At 51.2% G+C, this 20084-nt stretch overlaps 1 protein-coding gene across 2 annotated transcripts; it reads right to left on the reverse strand.

The window, feature by feature from the left end:
* Positions 1–3513: 3513 nt before the first annotated feature.
* On the reverse strand, positions 3514–19699 carry NOM1 (nucleolar protein with MIF4G domain 1; the record flags this gene model as incomplete). 2 transcript variants are annotated; one of them, XM_081102016.1, is made up of 11 exons in its annotated part: positions 3514–3803; positions 4618–4727; positions 5003–5134; positions 5793–5925; positions 6509–6630; positions 7379–7543; positions 8236–8346; positions 10217–10540; positions 14407–14602; positions 16479–16603; positions 18662–19699. In XM_081102016.1, 11 exons carry the CDS (start codon positions 19697–19699, stop codon positions 3629–3631), a joined length of 2631 nt encoding a protein of 876 aa, XP_080958142.1. In that variant the 3' UTR covers positions 3514–3628. The 2 variants fall into 2 exon arrangements, with proteins under 2 accessions (XP_080958142.1, XP_080958141.1); XM_081102015.1 differs by having other exon boundaries at positions 16479–16606.
* Between the last annotated feature and the right edge of the window lie 385 nt (positions 19700–20084).

Genomic DNA, 20084 nt, shown 5'->3' on the forward strand with positions numbered 1-20084 from the left:
GGCGATGAACTCCTTTAGCTTTTTCTTATCTGTGAAGCTCTTTATCTGACCTTCAATTCTGAATGATAGCTTTGCTGGATAAAGTAATCTTGGTTGTAGGTTCTTGGTATTCATCACTTTGAATATTTCTTGCCACTCCCTTCTGGCCTGCAAAGTTTCTGTTGAGAAATCATCTGACAGTCAATGGGTACTCCCTCGTAGGTAACTGTCTTTCTCTTGCTGCTTTTAAGATTCTTTGTCTTTTGTCCTTGGCATTTTAATTATGATGTGTCTTAGTGTGGTCCTCTTCGGATTCCTTTTGTTTGGGGTTCTCTGTGCTTCCTGGACTTGTAAGTCTATTTCTTTCACCAGGTAGGGAAAGTTTTCTGTCATTATTTCTTCAAATAGGTTTTCAATATCTTGCTCTCTCTCTTCTTCTGGCACCCTTATAATTCGGATGTTGGTACGCTTGAAGCTGTCCCAGAGGCTCCTTACACTATCTTCATATTTTTGGATTCTTTTTTCATTTTGCTTTTCCAGTTGGGTGTTTTTTGCTTCTTCGTATTTCAAATCTTTGACTTGATTCTTGTGATCCTCTGGTCTGCTGTTGGGAGTCTGTATAATATTCTTTATTTCAGTCAGTGTATGCTTTACTTCTAGTTGGTCCTTTATCACAACATCGAGGGTCTCATTAAGTTTATCGGCAGTTTCTAGAAAATTCTTAAAAAACCTTAAAAGTGTGGTTTTGAACTCTATATCCAGTAGTTTGCTTTCCTCCATTTCTGTCATTTGTGTCCTGTTTCTTTGTCTCTGCATTTTTTTATGCTTCGCTGTGTTGATACAGTGGCTTTCTGTGCTAAGTGTCCTCTAGGGCCCAGCGGTTCAGCCTCTCCAATTACCTGAGGTAGACACTCTTGGTACACCCCCTTGTGGGCTTTGTGCACAGTCTTGTTGTAGTTAAGCCTTGATTGTTGTAGGTAACACTGGGAAGGATTGACCTCCAGGCCAATTGGCTGTGAGAATCAGCTGTGTCTGCAGTGGGAGAACTTCTGTGCTAGAGACACCCCTCCGGTGAAAGACTTGCTTCAACGTGCTTTGGTGCTCACTGAGTCTACCCCAAGTGTGTCCTTTATGAATCCGAGGAGCTGCAATCTGCATGGTCCCACTCTGACCACCGGGCACACTGGCTCCTGGATCTCTAAGGAGGTGCTAATCTAGCCTCTGCCTGAGGCTACCCAGCAGGAGCCAGCTGTGATGCAATGCAAGTTGCCCTGGGGCCTTGGGCCAGCTGCAGTTTGTTAGGTAATTATCAGATTGCAAAGGGCCAGGCCTTTCATATGCAAAAGCCTCCATGCAGGCTTGGGCAGGGCGGGGCCTCAGGGGATCAACAGCGCAGGCGGAGCAAGCAGTATGGCTGCTCTCAGTCCTGCCCTCAGAGGCCCTGCTTCTCAGTGTCCCGGCAATCGCTGCAAGCACCCCCAAGAGAAAGCTGCCCTTGAGTTCCAACTGATGCCAGACAGTCCAGTTTCTCCCGTATGAGTCTGGGTCCCCAGAGACTCGCCCGGAACTGGAGCTCAGAGCTTGAGACTCCCTCCCGATTGAAAAAGACAACCGTGTCCTCAGCCGCCAACCCTCTCCGCATGTGCCTCTGTACCTCTGTATTTTACTTCCGCACCATACCTCCTCTGAGTCTCGGTATGCTTTTCCCTTTCCTTCTAGTTATAGAATTTCCAGTCAGCCAGCCTTCCTGTGGTTCTGGATGATGTCCGTTCCATCTTTTAGTTGTATTTTTGAAGTGGTTGTGTGAGGCAGCAATCTCTGATGTTTACCTATGTCGCCATCTTGGTTTTCCAGCCCCTTTCATGGCTCCGCTGTCTCACGGTAGGAGCTGCTCCCCTTCCCTTCGCCCCCCAACTCTCCTCCAGGCACTTAAGACTACACCTAGAGCTGGGAGGGCTGCACCCCAACCCCGACCTCTGCAGGCTCCACTGACCCAGATCCGGATGTTGACAAAAGCACCACCAAGCTTCCCAAACTCCTGTCTGCCCCCCTCAACCTCTTCATTTAAAGGTACCAACTCCTGATGCATACCTATCAGGATGTCTCTAGAAATCTTCACTCTCACCGCTGCTGAGCCCGCGGGTGGCACTGCTGACCTGGCAAGTCCCAGGAACTATCAGCCTCTGAACTGCCTGGTAGAGGGGTCAAGAGCCAGCCCCCTGGAGCAAGAATAGGGCAGAGACTATGAGGGGTCGTCAGCAAGAATAGGGCAGAGACTATGAGGGGTCGAGCGAAATGTCTGTCGCTAAGTGGAGGTTCTTCTTGAGGAAACAGACATCCCAGCCCCTGCCCTGGGAGTGGTGTTGCTTGCACCCTGACCAACACCTGGCACACGTTTCTTGTTGAAAAGCCCCTGAATGAAGTGCAGGCTCCAGCACGCTCGACACCTCAGCTTCTTTGTTGTCCACGTTCGGAGCCCGCTGGGGGACTCCGAGCAGGAGGAGCAGCCATGTCCGAGATGCGTTACAGCTAACCTGAACTGAATTCTCCACGTTTCAAAACTTAGCCTGTGCCCTGGCTGGTTTGGCTCAGTGGATAGAGCGTGGGCCTGCAGACTGAAGGGTCTCGGGTTTGATTCTCATCAAGTGCACATGCCTGGGTTGCGGGTTCAATCCCCAATGTGGGGCGTGCAAGAGGCAGCCGGTCAATGATTTTCTCTTATCATTGATGCTTCTCTCTCCCCCTCTCCCTTCCTCTCTGAAATCAATTAAAATGTATTTTAAAAAGAGATGTTACCACAATAAAATTAAAAAACAACAAAAAAAGAACGAAACTTAGCACATTAGTTTAGAGACACGCAGAGACACTTGGGACTGCACATTGTATTTCTAGTCATGAGCTGCTGACACTACTTGATAGTGTGTGGCAAAGGGGAGTCTAAGGGTGACTCTTCACAGTCATTCTGCATATCAGCAGGCGGCCCCATGTCTCACTCTTCCCAGCCCCCACCTCAGCAGGAGCCCCAGGAAGTTCAATGCTGTTTAGAAAAGTGCATCACGACCTGGAATTGATGGGTGTAAGTGGCCAACACAGACAGGGAGCACGTGCTGCACCGAGTCATGGCTTCAGAGGTGTCACACGAACAACCCACTCACACTACATGGCACCGACATTTCCTCGGCTCATGGTAATCCCTCACTTTTCTGGAACACCTGCATTCCAAATGCTTAATCAATTAAATATCAGGCACCATATTTAACTGATGGCTTCTGAACTTTTAACTAATATGTTTAGAAAGATAAAAAACATGTCTATTTCTTTATAACTGCACCCTCTAGTGGCCCATCTTATCTATGAAAAAATAAGAACCACACAAGTCCCACTTTAACTCACCCTAGTCCTGTTACTCAGAGAACACTGTCCAGTGTGTCTGCCCATGCCTCCTACACACACACAAACACACACACACACACACGTGCACAAGCCCTGAAAAAACTGGTTTACAACACACACAATATAACCTTGGATCAAAAATTATCTCAAAATATAATACTGTAAATACAACAGACCATGATATGGCTCTCCCCAGCTTTTATAGCCAGCAGAGTAACAGGCCTTTGGGTTAAAAGGGTGCCTGGCAGACAGGTCCCTACATTCTCAGTGAAGGCCTTCCCTGCAAGGCCTTGGTGGCGAGCTCGGCTCGCTCCCGCAGCGCACTGGCCTCCTCGGCACTGCGGTGCGCCTGCACACTCTTTAGCAAGAAGTGGCTGATGAAGAGCTTCAAACCTTCGCGCAGCACACCCAGCTTTGGGTTGTCGGACACCCTGGAAAGAAACCGTACAAACTGTCAGGCACGAGCTGTCTACCTAGCTCTCCATTCTAGAAGTCTTGGATGGGGAGACAGAAACTATTTCTTTTAAAAAGAGAACTCTCGCCCAGGCCTGTGTGGCTCAGTTGGTTGGAACGTCAGTCCTGTACACCAAAAGGTGGCAGGTTTGATTCCTGGTCAGGGCACATACCTAGGTTATGGGTTTGATCCCCAGTTGGGGCACATGTGGGAGGCAACTGATCGATGTTTCTCTCTCCCTCCCTGCCTCCTTTCCTCTCTAAAAAATAAAATAAAAAAATTTGCAAGGGAGAATTTAACATACCCTATTTGCAAGAAATCATTACTAGTTTGCTATCAGGCAGGTTTCCTTTTCCCGAAATCTAATGTATAACATACTGTACTAGCTTAAAACTAAAATTGACTTAACCCTTTGAGTGCCAACTAATATCCTAGGAACTATGCTAAAATTGCCAAGGCATTTTTGCTGATTTTACAGTTTAGGAAAAAAAATTATGAATCGCAAGTAAATGAAGTTACATATTCAAAAACTTAAGGAAACCTTTACTACATTTGTAAATCTGCACTTGGGTGCCACCTGTCAATAAAGAGTGAACTACTAGCATCTAATAGTGACACTGCAGCAGGAGCGCGACAGCGCTCCCGGCGAAAGACAGGAGGAGCACGATCGCGCTCCCTAGGGGTTAAGTAGACAGAGTACAACCACCTTGCTTTTACCAGTGAGGAGTGACCTGTAAGTGGGAACAGCGCCCTCTCTTTCCCACGATGTGTCAGCAAGGCTGGGACCATACCTTGCGAAAATGAAACAGAGGTCTTCAGCTTCTGTTCCCATCAACAGCACATGTAACACTTCTCGTAAAAAGTGGACTCTGGGTTTATCCAATTCACTGAACTCAATCACCTACCAGTCAGGATAGGAAGAAAAATAAAGTTACATTGATCTAGTCAACTTTTCCAATAATTTCTAAATAGAGTAAAAAACAACCCCCCCTTAAATGAGGCTATGTCCAGCTTTATAAAATGACGGAAAGCCTACGCACTGCTGGTGGGGGGGTCCAGCAGGCACTTAATTTCTAGACTTGAGTGAACAAAAGCACAAGCACAATTTTAAGGCACCAAATATAAACAACTGTCATCATTTTCATTGCTTTCAGTAGTTTCATCTATCTTACAAACCTTTAAAATGGAAAGTGGGAGTGATTTTGTCTTCAACAAGTGGGCCACCAGATAAACCAAATTGGAGAAGTTGGTGGCTGGTAAGTTCTCTAAGTCTCGAAATTTGTCCCAAATGCTGAACTGGAACGTCATCTAACGTAAGAACGGAAAAGAAGAAAAGTTTAAATGCAACAAGTTATTAGAACAAATGACTAAAAATACGATCTAGCCCTTGCCGGTTTTGCTCAGTGGATAGAGCATGGGCCTGTGGACTGAAGGGTCCCTGGTTCGATTCCGGTCAGGGCACATGCCCAGGTTGCAGGCTCAATCCCTAGTGGGGGGCGTGCAGGAGGCAGCCGATCAATGATTCTCTCTCATCATTGATGTTTCTCTTTCTCTCTCCCTTTCTCTTCCTCTCTGAAATCAATAAAAATATATTTAAAAATACAATCTAAAGATACTCTGCTTATTCACTCATTTGTAGTATCTTAAAAATCAAGACTCTAAGGACAACTCCACTGTCCTTTTTGATGCACAGGTGACAGGAGACAGCCACACGCCCCTCAAGGCAGCAGGAATGTTGGAAAAGGACAGTTTGGTGCGGCACCAGAGGCACTCCGCCGGTTACTGGGCTGTGACAGTCCCTCACCTGTGCCCAGAAAGGTGACATGGCAGACACGGCTTCGGTTGTGGTCAGCTACTCTCCCTAGGACCTGACTAAGGTCCCACCTGGGGGGGGCCAAGTCTGACAGAATGCTCAGAGGACAGCGGAGCGCTGGCCTTCTAACCTGTTGGCCTTCTAACAAGTTACCTGGAACCTCCTCTCATAGTCGCAGAACTTGGCGGCCAGGAAGGCGTAGAAGGGGTTGTACGTTTTCTCCTGCAGACAGCAATCCATGAGAACGTGGACTATTTCCCTTTCCTGCTGGTCCTTAAGCCCAAGCCTACAAAACACAGACAGCAACGGGGAAATTTCAATTTGCCAAATCTGAACAGGTTTAAGGCAGAGACCTTTCCAGGGCCGCACCTCCCTGGCAGTTTGGTTAAAAGGGAGTGGAGCAGAGGTGGGGGTAACAAGGCAGGAGCGACAGGCTGGGTCCTGTCCCCTGGCCTTAGTGTTTCTGGCCGTGGTGACCATGGAGTCGACACCGATTGGTGTCTTGTGCCAGCTACAAAGGCCTGTCACTGGTTCTGAGGGACAAGAAACAGGACGAGCACTGGACTGTGAGCCTCATCGTCAGGTTCCTGCCATCGTCCTACTTCCCACAAAAGCACGCTTCCTTCCAGTGCAGGGCCGAGTTCAGACCATTGTCCAGCCCTGTACTATTTCCCTCTATTTCATTCTGAATTTGAAGCAAATAAGGAAAATTCCTATCTCTCTTTAGGAGTACCTTGCACAGGCACTTTTTAAATCTTATTGCAACTAACTACAGAAACGATACCAGACCATTTTAAATTTAATCTGGAAATTTTAAGCAATTCATGACAATCAGCAGCCACTGGGCCATGCGTTCACACAATGCTTACTTCAGAAGCTTCTCAAATGCGTCCAGGAAATCCTCACTAGTCATAATTGTACAAAATACGTTTCTCCTGACGTCGGTGTTCATTCTCTGCTTCCGGGCGAGTTCCAGCATCTTGGCGCTAACCTGAAAAGGGGGACGGTTGAGATGTGGGTCACTCAAGTTTTAATGAGATCTGTGACTCTGGTTAAGCTGCAGTCGGTAGAGTTAGGTTTCTAAAAAATAACGTGTCCGGTTCTGTGGCTTGCCCTAAGCGTAACTGTGAACTGTAGGCACGCATATGTAAATGCAACATCTTTATTCTTGGGTAACTCCCCAGGCGAGAACACACTGGACGTGGGAGATTGCCGTGGCAGAGGCCTGCCAGCCTGAGCAACAAGGAGATAAGACAGAGGTGAGTGGCCACAGCCAGAAGAGCCGCGGTGATGTGGGATCCTGGGACAGAAAAAGGGCTTCAGGGGGAAAAAAGAACCTAAAGAACATGTGGACTTCAGTGAGTATAAAGTACAAAGAAGTGCACAGAATTTTGCCAATCTGAGCTCCGGGTTAGCCCAGCGGCCACAGTTCCTGGGAGGCAATGTGTCTGTCTCAAGAGCCGGTCTGTTTGCAAGTGTTCTGATGTTCTGTGTCCTCATCCAGCTTCTAACTCCTTCATGTAACGTGTTTTGGGACTTGAAACAAATCCCTTATAAAGTAACAACAGAAACTGAATTAAATCACATCACAAAATAGTACCAATTTCTACAAGGTCTGCAAATAAGCCCATGTCTGCCCATCTCAATACCATCCAACAAAGCGGAAGGTGGCCACTCGAGGGAGAGCCAGTGAGGCGCCATGGGGACAGCCACACGCTGGTCGTGAGCTCGGTGCGTACCGTGCCTGCCAGTGGCTTCTGCGGGGCCTTCTGCTGACTGCTGATCATGGGGGCCCCGCTCCAGGCTGACCCCACGATCCACCAGCGCCCCGTCTGCTCGGCATTCAGGACGCTGTCCCAGGACACGCGCAGCTGAGATTCTGTGCCCGAGCCGGCGCCACGCACCTGACGGGAGGAAAAGGAGCTGGCGAAACGCTTCAGATGGACCAGTCTGTCTGCCGACCCCCTCCCCCAGCCTCCTGTTTCTGACAATGGCATTTCTGCTGCGTGCACACTGTGATGAGTCACTGACAACTGGGACGTCACCATGTGGAATAATGCCAAGTGAGAGGCACTCTCCCAGGATCCGTGTCTGAGGTCTACGGGCCCATCCCCGCCGTCCGCTGTCACAGCAGAGCAAGAGGCTCAGGCCACAGGGAAGCTCCCTCTGGCTGGTGGTGGGAACACGACCTAGAGGGGCCTGGGGTCTGCTGAGTCAGTGGTTCTGGATCTTACTAAAGAAAGGGCAGACTCGCCCTGACAGGGTCTCATGTAAAAAATACCCAGGGAGCTTAAATTAAATAGACAAGCCCCCTCCTCCGTGCTGAAACGCCTCTGGTCCTGATGGGGCCCTCTTCTAAAGTCATCAGAAGGTTCTATTGTGATTTCGATGTGCAGGCGAGTCCAGCACTACAGGCTAAGTCTCGGGGATGCTTAACTCCCAGGGGCTCCCTGCACATGGCCACTCGCTGGGTCTCACCACACAAACTCCTGCTGACCAGGCCGGGCACTGACTCACAGCCCCAGCTGCCTCCCAGACCTCCGTGCTGGGCTCACGCCCACAGGGAGGCTCAAACATCACAATCAAAGTGACTTACCAAAGCCCTTTGCAATTTCCTCAGTTTCTCTACAGGCTCAGGGTCATAACCCGGAATTTTCCGCATGTCATTGTTCTTCAGTGCCAACATCGTCTCCAGCATAAACCGAATCTTAAAAAAAAGAGAAAACATCATTTCAAATTGTCTAAACAACTGACCTTTCAACTTGGGAATAAATAAACCAACTCTGCACGTGGCCATCACTGGAGATGGTCTCAGGCAGACCATCTCTACTGCAGCCTCTGCAGTATTTTAACAGAAATTAGATCCAGCACGGACCTCCACTGGGCTGACCACTACTCACAGATCTCGCTCCCTCTCCTGCTCCGCTGCCCCCTCCTGTGCTCCTCCCCTCCTGGCCCTGTGCTCTGAGTCACTCCTCCTGTTGCCATTCCTTCCCTACTCATGGCCTTTCTATTTTTTCAACTTTTAAACTGAAAATGTTATACTTAGAGAAAAGTTGCTAGAATACTACAGACACTTCCCAGAAGCCCTTTTCTGAGATTTCTCCAATGTTGACTTTTTAAAAAATAACATTTTTATCGATTTCAAAGAAGGGAGAGGGAGAGATAGAAGCATCAATGATGAGAGAAAATCATTGATATGCTGCCTCCTGGACACCCCCTACTGGGGATGAAGCCTGCAACCTAGGCGTGTGCCTTGACCAGGAATAGAACCATGACCTCCTGGCTCATGGGTCACCACTCAACCACTGAGCCACGCCAGTCGGGCAAATGTTGGCTTTCTTTGGTATAATTCATATACCATAAATTCATTTATTGAAAGTGTATGCTTAGTATATTCAGGATTGTGCAACTATCTCCACAATTTTAGAATTTTCATCACTCCTCCCCCCGAAAAGAATCTCAAAACACATTAACAGGCACACCCCAATTCCGCCAACCCTCAGCCCTAGGCAACCACGCGTGTACTTCCTATCTCTGCTGACTTCTGTGTTTTAAGTTTGACCTCTGGGCACTCAACATGGGGGCAACTTCTTTTCCAGAACACTCCTGCTTGGCTCCTGTGATCTTCTTCCTGCTTCCTTCTCTCCACCATGCAGCCCCAATGTCTGACTGTCAGCTTTGCAACCATGGCCGCAGGACCTCCTCAGAGGGCTTAGACCACACCTCCTCCCAGTGAACCCAGGGACCGTCATTTCAGGATTTCAGAAACCAGCCAGTCTTCCCTTTTGAGCCTGTGTCCCCTCCTGTGTGTGCTGCTGTCCACTGAAGGCCCAAGCTGAGAACCTGGGCTAACTGACCCCCTCCACTCCTCGCTTCCCTCCCTCCCACCCACACCAGCCTGGTCAATCTTGACTCCCACACCCACGTCCATACAGCTGAGCTGATCCTTGCCACTGCTGTCTCTGACCCCTGCAGGGGCGTATCCCTGCCTGACCACCTTCCTCTTGTATGTTGTAGCCAAAGTGACATTAGCATGAACACTTCCCATGTTCTTTTCCCACTCAGGACCCTTCAGGTGCCTCCAGAATAAAAGCCAAAGTCCTTGCAATGGCCTCTGCCCTGCTCCCCTATGGGCCCCACACGAACCGGGGCTTCTGTGCCCTCCCCTATCTTTGAATCTGCAGAATAGAAAATGAGGTAGGAACTATGCTCAGCCCCTTTTTCTACAAGGGGAAACTGAGGCTTGGAAGACTCAGGTCACATTGCTGTTAAGTGGCTGAGCCTAAACTCCAGGTGAGCTGACACCTGAGCCCCGAGCCCCGGGGCCTTTCTCAGTAAGCATTTTTTGAATGGATGAGTGTTAAATAAATTGATTATTAAACTCACAAAATACCTCAGTTCTTAGTAAAGAAACAAGGTTCGTTCACATATTGATAAAACCATCAAATCACAGGAGAAGATAACAGATTGCTAGGAAATGAAACGTAATATTTACCCCAAACACTTATTTTTTAAGTGCTGGTCAGTTTCTGAGCATTAGGCACTTAGGAAGCAGGTTGAGTGACCCCTCGTACCCTGGTCTGGTCCTGGAACTTGCTGCCTGTCCCGCTGGCTTTGGCCTGGGTCTCTGTGATTAGTTCCTTAAGTGACAAAGCATCATCTTTTCTCAAGGAAAAGCCCACATTTCTCAGCATTAACAGGATCAGTTCGATATCTTTCTCTGTGAAAGTTCCAATAAGTTTTTTCAAAATGTCGAAGATGAGGAGAGATTGTACCACGTGGAAGTTATACAAATGTGCAATGATGGTGAATAGGTTGTCACACTCTTTGCCCTCAGTTCCCTTTTTATAGATGTCATCAAACTTCCTCACCACGGCCTCCAGAAAGTGAGCTCCAACCTGCACAAAGAAAACAGACCAGATGTCATCGCCAACACCTGACAATCGTGGCAGCAAGTTACTCTCAGGGATTCTTCTTTTGAAAAAGCTTAAATGTTTATGCTGAAAGAGTCAGTACTTGTAAAATTAATGCATAAGTACACACATGGTAGGATACACACTCCCACAGGGCATATGCTTTAACCCTTTGCAGTCGTTTGTCTACTCTCAGCCACCAAAGCTTTTGTACCGTTCCGGTCGTGTCTGCTCTCAGCCACCACAGCAAGGAACCGCACGAATCTTAACTCTATTCATTCATGTATCAGTTCATAATTTCTCTGAAAGCTCTTAAGTGTCTAAGCGACCTTGTCACGAACCAAAACATTGGCCCGACAAATCGGAGATATCGAAACTCAATATAAACAAACGCGGTCGTTCCACACGCGCCATGCAAACACCGTGGCGAGTCCGTCGCCTTTTGAGAGTGAAGAAATCAACAAGCTTCGGAGATACTTCGCAGAATTTCAAATAAAGCTTTACAAATTACGTTTAACTGTAATTAGGCATTCTCGCTTGTTAAGATATTTCAAAATAATACTCCAAAATGGCAAAAAGAAAGTTACCGAAAGAAGTGTACTGCGAATCTGAAAGTAACGATGAAGAGTTTTATTTTGGCACCTTGAATACTGACTCTGACATAGAAAGTGATAACGTCTGTAGTGATTCTACTAGTAGTGACGTAGTTCCAAAAAAGAATTAATAAATCTTGTTTATCCTTCATAATCTTGCATGTTATGTATTACTGCTCTTTCAATGGAAATTAATTCCAACCAGTACGACACCCATGTCCAAATTTAATATGACCGCAAAGGGTTAAAACCCAGTCTGAGTGCGCAGTATTGATACACCACACGGATGGGTGAATGAAGCACAGACAATCCGTCACAGCACTCGAACCTCCCCTGTAGGTACACCCCCTCGCTTCTAAATTGAGGTGGACTGCTTCAGCCAGCAGCCATCTGGTTCCTTGGAAAAGTAGCACAACACATCCCTGCCTGCAATGCTGCACATATAACAGCACTCATTCTGAAGCGCAGGCTGAGCCTGGAGGAGGAGGTGGAAGCAGGAAACCCTGGGGGAGGGGTGCAGGTTAGTGGGGCTGGTTAAACTGTGGGTGCAAGTGAATTCAACTAGACAGGTTAGAGTCAATATACACGTCATTGCCAAAATGCAAAAACTAAACGTTAGAAGACTCCAGAGAAAAGCACTGATGGGCAGGAGGGAAGGATGATTCCACAGAGATGAGCGCCAATGGACTGGGGATATTCTTTAGTTTATAAATAACTTTAGCCCTAGCAGGTTTGGCTCAGTGGATAGAGCGGTGGTCTGCGGACTGAAGGGTCCCAGATTTAATTCCAGTTAAGGGCACATGCCTCGGTTACAGGCTTGATCCCCACTAGGGGGTGTGCAGGAGGCAGCCAATCAATGATCCTCTCTCATCATTGATGTTTCTATCTCTTTCTTTCCTCTCCGAAATCAATGAAAATATTTTTAATAAGTAATTTTAACCTGTCAACTCCCCACTCAAGCTCCATCACTAAAGATCAACTTGAGGAGCATACTATGACTACTACATTAGGTTCATATATAACTTAAAAATGAGAAATTAGAATTCTGAAGACATCAAGAAAAAACCAACTTTGCACATGGTCATCACTGGAAATGGTCTCAGGCAGACCATCTCTACTGCAGCCTCTGCAGTATTTTACATAAATTAGATCTGGCACTGACCTCAAAGGGGTGCTGGGTGTAATTTATGTTATGCATTAAATACACTCAAATTGCATGTTTTCAACACAGGAATGGATTTAATTATATCAAATTTTCAACTTATTTGATGTCTTCAAAATAAAATATAACTTAGTGCAGCATTTAAAAATAGCAATACTGTTCATGTTACTGAAGTTATTTAAGCACATACATGAATTCCAATAGGATTTTAACACAAATCTGATGTTTTATTTTTAAGTGGCTCAAGAGCAATTCAGTGGTGACTCATGCCACGGGCTTCGTGACCCACTCTGGACTCCATGAGGACCTTCCTGGTCCCACAGAACTGGAGTTTAATGGGCGCGGCATCTGGAGAGCTCATCGCTCTGGCACAGGTTTCCGGGGACACCATTAGCTGAAGCACCATAATGGCTTCCCTGGAACAAGTCTCTCTGGTGTCCTCCATGCTATGAGTGAAGGTTGAGAAGTGGACCAATAACCTCATGTTTTCATGTCCAGTGGTCAGGGTCTATGGCTTTTATGACTCAGTGAAATTCTGTCTCAGGCAAAACCATTTGGTTTGTGGAGGATCCTGGTCAGACACAGGAGGGTGGGGGTTGGGGGGTGAGGGGGCGAGGAAAGTCCTGGAACAGCGCCAAGTTGTGGCAACACAGGGCAGGAGGCGCCCGGGCCCGTCACACTCTGCAGGGAGGAGCGGGACTCGCCGTGGTGAGGATGAGTCGCTCTCAGAAACAAAACCCTGACTTCAGAAGGCCGACTCCCTAAGCAACTGGTGCACATGAAGCCTGAGCTTGTCCTCTGCCCGCATCCCTGGTGCCCACACACCTTGCACGTGCCACCTTGCCGGTAGAAGTTTACCGAGGACGCTCGCTACTGGTAAAACTCGCTAGACCAACTGTAGAGGCAGAAACAGGGCCAGGAACCGAGTTCTGGCCGCGGGTAGCGTCTGCCCCACACTGCTGTCACTGTGGGACCCTAACACCACAAAGGAGACCCACTGTGGCGAGTCTGTGTGTGGTACCGTAAGAGCCCCCCTCTGTAAACCCCAGTGATTCTCCAGACTGGGACTGAGAGAGCAAAGACCAGCATATGAAATGGCTGTAAGACCAGGGCTGTGAGCGACAGCTGGCCCTGGAGCCAAAGCACGTCCCTGCCCTGCCCCAGCTCATGGGCTGGGACATCACACAGCTCCTCTGGCTTTGCTGAACTTGCAAAGTGGGGTCCAATCAACATCTGCCCTAAGTATCCCGCTGGGAGACCACAAGGACCCTGTAGCGGGACATGGAGCCTGGATCACACTGGGCCTCCTGCAGCGGTGCTTTGCGGCCAGGCCTGTTCTTGGGATGGGGCTATGAGACGGTAAAGAAACCAAACCCACCATTAAGACTGTCCCACACACAGACCCAAAGGCCTCCCCAAGTTCTTCCTTGCACAGAAACCCCACCGGCTAAGTAAGCATCATGGCCGACTCGCCACCCATTCGCCTCCCCTTGTCTGCACTCTGGAAGTAGACCCCTTCCTTCAACAACCCTGGGACTGGCCACATGGAGGGAATGGGGTGCTGACTCGGAGGGTGATGAAGGGGTGGGGACAAGGACACTCAGCGGCACCGATGAGGCACCAGAGTTGTGCAGCACCCCAAGAAAAAGCTGCCGCAGCCCCGCCTCAGACGAGGACACGGGCACCGAGGTCTGGGCCTGCCTGCTGGCTCCAAGCCTAGGCTTGTCACTGTCTGCTCACGGGGTCCAGCTTTACCTGACATCTGGTGGCCTTCTTACTTATGAAAAAAAAGAAAAAAGAAAGAAAAAAAGATCTTCCAACCAGTACAAACACCTCAGAGGTAAGATCACACCCCCACTGCCTTCTGAACTCCTGAAATGAGTCAGTGTTCCAGGGGAAACACGAGGAAAATGAAGGCAAGTCTGAGACACAGAGGAAGATAAACTAATAAATAACAAACACTTGTTAGGATGAACCCCGCACAAAGGCAACCGCTGACCAAAATCAAGCATTTACTGGCTGTGGTTTAGAATATGACACACACCAGACTGTGCTGGCCGTTAAAGCGAGCACCGCTGAGAGCCACTGCAGCCTACCTCGATGCCCACTGTGCGGTGCAGGATGCTGACCAGGAGGACGTGCTCCATCACCAGCCTGCCCGGCATGGCCGTGCCCGGAGCACAGGCACTCATGAGGATGCCCGTCAGGGTGTCGTTCATGTCCTTCCTGCTGTGGGCCATGTACAGCTCCTCCAGCTGCCCACTGATGGAGGCCATGTTCGGCTCACTCAACCTGCAGACAGTTATAAAGACAGAGCTGCAGTGACGTTTCAAATTAGGAATTACTTTTTAGGGCAGTTAAAAAAACCAACAGAAAAAGCTATCAATACCACCAATGTCCACGTCCTAGTTCATGGACACGTCGCCTCACGAACAACGCTTACCCTGCCCCAACAGCCCCGCATATACGAGGAGGACACAGTCCTCTGGAACCCTGCAAAACCGTGACTGCGGTTTCTCCTTTCCAGCTGAAATGCAGCCGCAGTGAAGGACACACAGGACTGCCCCTAAGACCGATGCCCCACTTGCACGCTAACCTTACATCCCCAGTGGAGGACACACTGGGCCCCCTTAAGACCAGACGGTGCTGAGGATGCTGCACGGGAACCCTGCCCAAGGTCCCCAGGGAAATTCCCACATCCCATTTTCCTGCCGATATGAAAATCTCGGGCTCCTAAACATGAGGAAAGGTTGCCCTGTTTCCTGGGTGGAGAAGGAAGGAATCATGTGCACACAGAAGCTACGCACTGCACCTGTGCTCACCATGTTCTGCCCTGGCTGGTGTGTCTAAGTAGTTATAGCGTTCGCTGGCCCATGCACTGAAGAGTTGTGAGTTCAATTCCCAGTCAAGGGCATGTAACTGAGTTGCAGGTTCAATCCCAGCCCTGGTTGGGGCACGTACAGGAGGCAACCAATCAATGTGTCTCTCTCACATTGATGTCCCCCCCCCCCCCCACCCCTTTCACTCTCTCTAAAAATAAATGGAAAAAATATCCTTGGGTGAGGATTAACAACAAAAAGCAGAATTTCAGGATGTACCATGCAAAGTGTTTTGTTTTCATCAGAAAGAAAGATTTTAAAAAGCAATGGGGGGCGGGGGGGGGGGGGGCGATAGTGGTAGCAGGAGAGCCATGGGCACTGGCTCTGTTCTGTCTTGAGCATGGGGTAGCACTGCAGAGCTGTGCGCACGCGCATACACACACACACTCACACACACACACACACTCACACACACACACGCACGCGCACGCACACACACACACACTCACACACACACACACACACACTCACACACGAATGAGCCTGGGGTGGAGGACCACGCTCCTGACTGGAGGGCCACCTTGGACCATGAACTGGCTCTGCAGGGAAGAGGGTCAATCCTGCTGCCCCTGCTCCAGGACGTCTCAGAATAACCAAGTGGGCACCTGCATTGCTTTTAAACTCTGACAGGTTCAATGTACCAAAGAGAAAAGGTGAGGATTAAAAAAAAGAAAAAGAAATAAGCCAGTCAGTGGCCACAGTCCTGCCCCCTCACTGTGTTTTAATTCCTGGGATAGTTTCTGTATATTTATTTATTTATTTATTTATTTTTAAAATACATTTTTTACTGATTTCAGAGAGGAAGGGAGAGGGAGCGACAGATAGAAACATCAATGATGGGAGAGAATCACTGATAGCTGCCTCCTGCACACCCAACCCTGGGGAATGAGCCCACAACCCAGGCACGTGCCCTGGCTGGGAATCAAATTGTGACCTCCTGGTTCATAGGTCGAAGCTCAATCACTGAGCCATGCTGGCCAGGCTAGCTGTATTTTTATTTATTTATTTTTTAAATATATTTTATTGGTTTTTTACAGAGAGGAAGGGAGAGAGATAGAGAGTTAGAAACATCGATGAGAGAGAAACATCGATCAGCTGCCTCCTGCACATCTCCCACTGGGGATATGCCCGCAACCCAGGTACATGCCCTTGACCGGAATCGAACCTGGGACCTTTCAGTCCGCAGGCTGACGCTCTATCCACTGCGCCAAACCGGTTTCAGCACTAGCTGTATTTTTAGAAAACAGACCATCTCTTTCAGTGACAATGTACCAGTGTTTCAGGGTTACCTGTTAATTAGGCCTTGGACATGCTTCTTCAGCCGTTCTCTCTCTTCCCTTTTCCGGGCAGCCACTGTCTCCTCAGCTCGCAGCACGTGAGGGGGGAGATACTTTCCCGCATTTTCACAAAGACTCTGCTAGAAAGGACAGAGGTAAGTTACAAAAATGTACACTGAACAAACCCCCTTCGCTGTGCTCACAGAACTGGCAGAGCTGTGACCACTGACAGCTGCTTACTAAACACCAGCACCCGAGGAGCGCCCCTCAGCCTGTGGGCTCACCGTGGGCGCTGATGTCATGCATCTCCCACTCATTCTTTTCCATCTGCAGTGCGAACTGGCCATGTCCCTCTGATCTGCGGACAGGCCCTACACTCTACCCTTGGCCCAGGGTTACTTTCTGGGGACAGAACACACAAACACCCAATGTACCACCAGTTTTGTAGGGAAAGTGTTCTAAAATAATTCCAAACTGCCCTGGCCAGGTGGCTCAGTTGGGTAGTGTCCCATACGTCAAAAGGTTGCAGGTTTGATCCCCAGCCAGGGTGCATGCATTGATGTTTCCCTATCACATCAATGTTTCTTTCTCTCTCTCCCCCTTCCCCTCTCTAAAAATCAGTAAAAAAATGGTAATTTCCAACTTGTTGAAAACTAGTATCTAAATTTACGTGCTAAAATCAAAACCAACCCACTGCTCACTAGCTCCTAGCATATCAACTGCAAGGATTACAAATTGTGATCACTGGCCAACACTCCCTGGGCACCCGAGGGACAAGCCTTAGGGACACATCTATAATCACGGCCCTTGGTGTTAGTGACGTAAGCCCACTGGCGAAAGCACTGACGTGCACGGAAACGGTTACCCTTGAGAAACCCTTAGTTCACACTGTGCGCCAATGACCCCAACGGCCTGGGGAAGAAAACCAAGACTAGCGAGAAATAGCGTTCTAAGAGGAACTACAGCACTAGGACCTGCTCAAAAAGCGCTGGGTCCCAGGGACCAGGGAGAGAAGGGAAGGCAGCGTGTTGCCGAAGATGGAGTTAGATAAACACCACTGAGAAAGTGAGGAGAAGCCTTGCAAGCAGAAGTAACCTATCAGGAGGGAGATGATACAATAATACAGCGGCCCCTTTTCGGCAGGGGGTCCGTCCCGAGCCCCGCGGATGCGTGAAACTGCAGATAGTACTAACCTTTGCCCTTCAAGGAAGCACTTGGTGCTTCTTTCTGGCACATCCCAATTGCCAGCGTCACCATGCATACACTTCGGGGCCATTAAGTAAGGCTATTTGAACACAAGCGATGCAATGCTACGGCAACTGATCTGAAAACTCGGATTCTAGGGCTCCGCAGTGACGCAAAGGCGGGTAGCACAGTGTGGGCGATTCCTGGATGGAGCACAGCATGAGCCCCATCACCCTTCTCCGAACATTTAAACTTAAAACTTACGAACTGCCCGGTGGGCACGCTTCAGTGGCTGACCATCGACCTGTGAACCAGCAGGTCGCGGTTCAATTCCTGGTCAGGCGCGTGCCTGGTTTGCGTGCAGGAGGCAGCCGATCAATGATTCTCTCTCATCACTGATGTTTCTACCTCTCTCCCTCTCCATTCCTCTCTGAAGTCATTAAAAATATATTTTACAAGTCCACTTATTAAGTGTTTCTTTGTGTAACTTTTCATTTAATTATCTTTGGACCCTGGTTCACAGCAGGTGACAATCCACACAAAGCAAAACTGTGGATCAGGGCCACGTGGTGAGAAGGCAGCGAGACGTCCGCCGGCTGCCCGCCCAGTGCCCGCGGTGCCGCCGGGCAGGGAAGGCGCAGGCCCGGACGCCGTGTCCCGTGTCCGGTGGTGAGCCGACCTTCAGGGTCAGGCCACTGAAGGGAGTGCTGGCGCCTCGGACTCCCCGGGGCGCCCGAGGAAAAGGCAGGCGAGGGCGGGGTCGGGAGCGGGGCGAGGGGAGGGGCCCAGCCAGGCGGGGAGGCCGGGCGGAGACGTCCTCGGGGCGCCCGGGACTGGCCGTTCAGTCCGGGATGGGAGGCCTCCGGCGCCCCTCTCCCTGGCGCGTCACTGGGGGAACTCACGCGAAAAGCAGGCGGAGCCGGCCCACCCTCCCGGCCGCACACCGCCTGTGCCGAGCCCCGCGCCCCGTCCCCGTCCCCGTCGCCGAGCAGGGGCTGGCCACTCGATACCTGAGCGGCTGCGTCCACATCCGCCCGGGAATTCTCACTCGTTCCTTCGTCTTCCGCAAACCGGACTCTCCTTCCGCCCGCTTTCCCCTTCGCTCTCCTCTCGGCCGCTGCTTCCTGCGGCTCTTCCTGCGGCGGGTCCTCCTCCTCCTCCTGCTGCTCCCCGGCCCCGTCCTCGGCCTCACTCCCCGCGTCGCCTCCGTCCTCCGAGTCACTCCCCGCGTCGCCCCCGTCCTCGGCCTCACTCCCCGCGTCGCCTCCGTCCTCGGCCTCACTCCCCGCGTCGCCTCCGTCCTCCGAGTAACTCCCCGCGTCCTCGGCCTCACTCCCCGCGTCGCCCCCGTCCTCGGCCTCACTCCCCGCGTCGCCGGGGCGCGCCGTCGGTCCCTCGTCCTCGCTGCTACTGCCGCACAGGCCGCGCCCCTCCGCCGCCCCCAGGGCTCCCAGGATGTAGTCGAGCCCGTCGCGGGCGAAGCTGGGCGGCACCGAGCCGGCGTCCCCCTTCCTCCGGCGCCGGTGCAGGCCCAGGCAGCGCTCCAGCTTGCGGATCTCTCGGTCCTCCTCCTCGTTGGCCGCCAGAAGCGCCCGTCTCCGGGCGGCGGCGGCGGCGGCGGAGGGCCGGGTGCTGCCGACGGCGGCCCTGGTCGGGGCCCGGGGAGGCGGCGGGGCCGGAGGCGGTGGCCGTGGGGCCCGCCCCTCGGTGCCCTTCGCCCGGGGCGCGCTCCCCTCCCCGGCCCCGCCGCCCGGGGCTGCGGTCCTCTGGAGCCGGCGCGCCTTCCTCAGCTGTCGCTTCTCCTTCCTCAGCTCCCGGCGGCTCTTCCTCCCGCCGGGACGCGCGCGCCGCTCCGCCCGGGGCCCCTCGCGGCCGCCGGAGGGCCGGCCCTCGCCGCTCGCCTGCACGAACTCCTCCACCGCGAGCTTCAGCCGCTTCAGGGGCCCCGCCCCGCCGCCGGGCCCGCGCCCTTCTCCGCGCTTCCCGCGGCCCACGCGCCGCCGGCGGCCGCCCCGGCCAGACGCTCCCGCGTCGGTGGACGCCGCCATCGTCCGGACGCACGGATGCTGACTTCCGGGAGGGAAGGGACTTCCGGGCGGAAAGCGGCGCGCTGCGCGGGGCGGGCGGGCGGGCGGCGTCCCCTGGCGGCGGGAGGGCGGCAGCGCAGGGAACCGCGCAGCCCACGTGTCCCAGTCTCAGAACGGATTGTAAACCGAGGAGCGGGGTGCAGGACGCGGCCTCACTTCCCACGCGAAAGCCCCGCAGATCGTGGTGGCGGCTCCGCACGCCCTGGCTCGGAGGGGCCGTGCTGGTCGCAGGGCGGGAGTCTTCCCGGGCGCTTTACCGGGTGAGAGCATGCCCTAGGAAACTGGCCTGTTGCTCCTCCGTGTACTGATGGGGATCTTCGTGCTCAGCTTGTGTTCTGAGACGTTT

This window comes from Myotis nattereri (genome assembly GCF_964212035.1).
Source record: "Myotis nattereri genome assembly, chromosome: 11".
In the NCBI taxonomy this organism is placed as follows: Eukaryota; Metazoa; Chordata; class Mammalia; order Chiroptera; family Vespertilionidae; genus Myotis; species Myotis nattereri.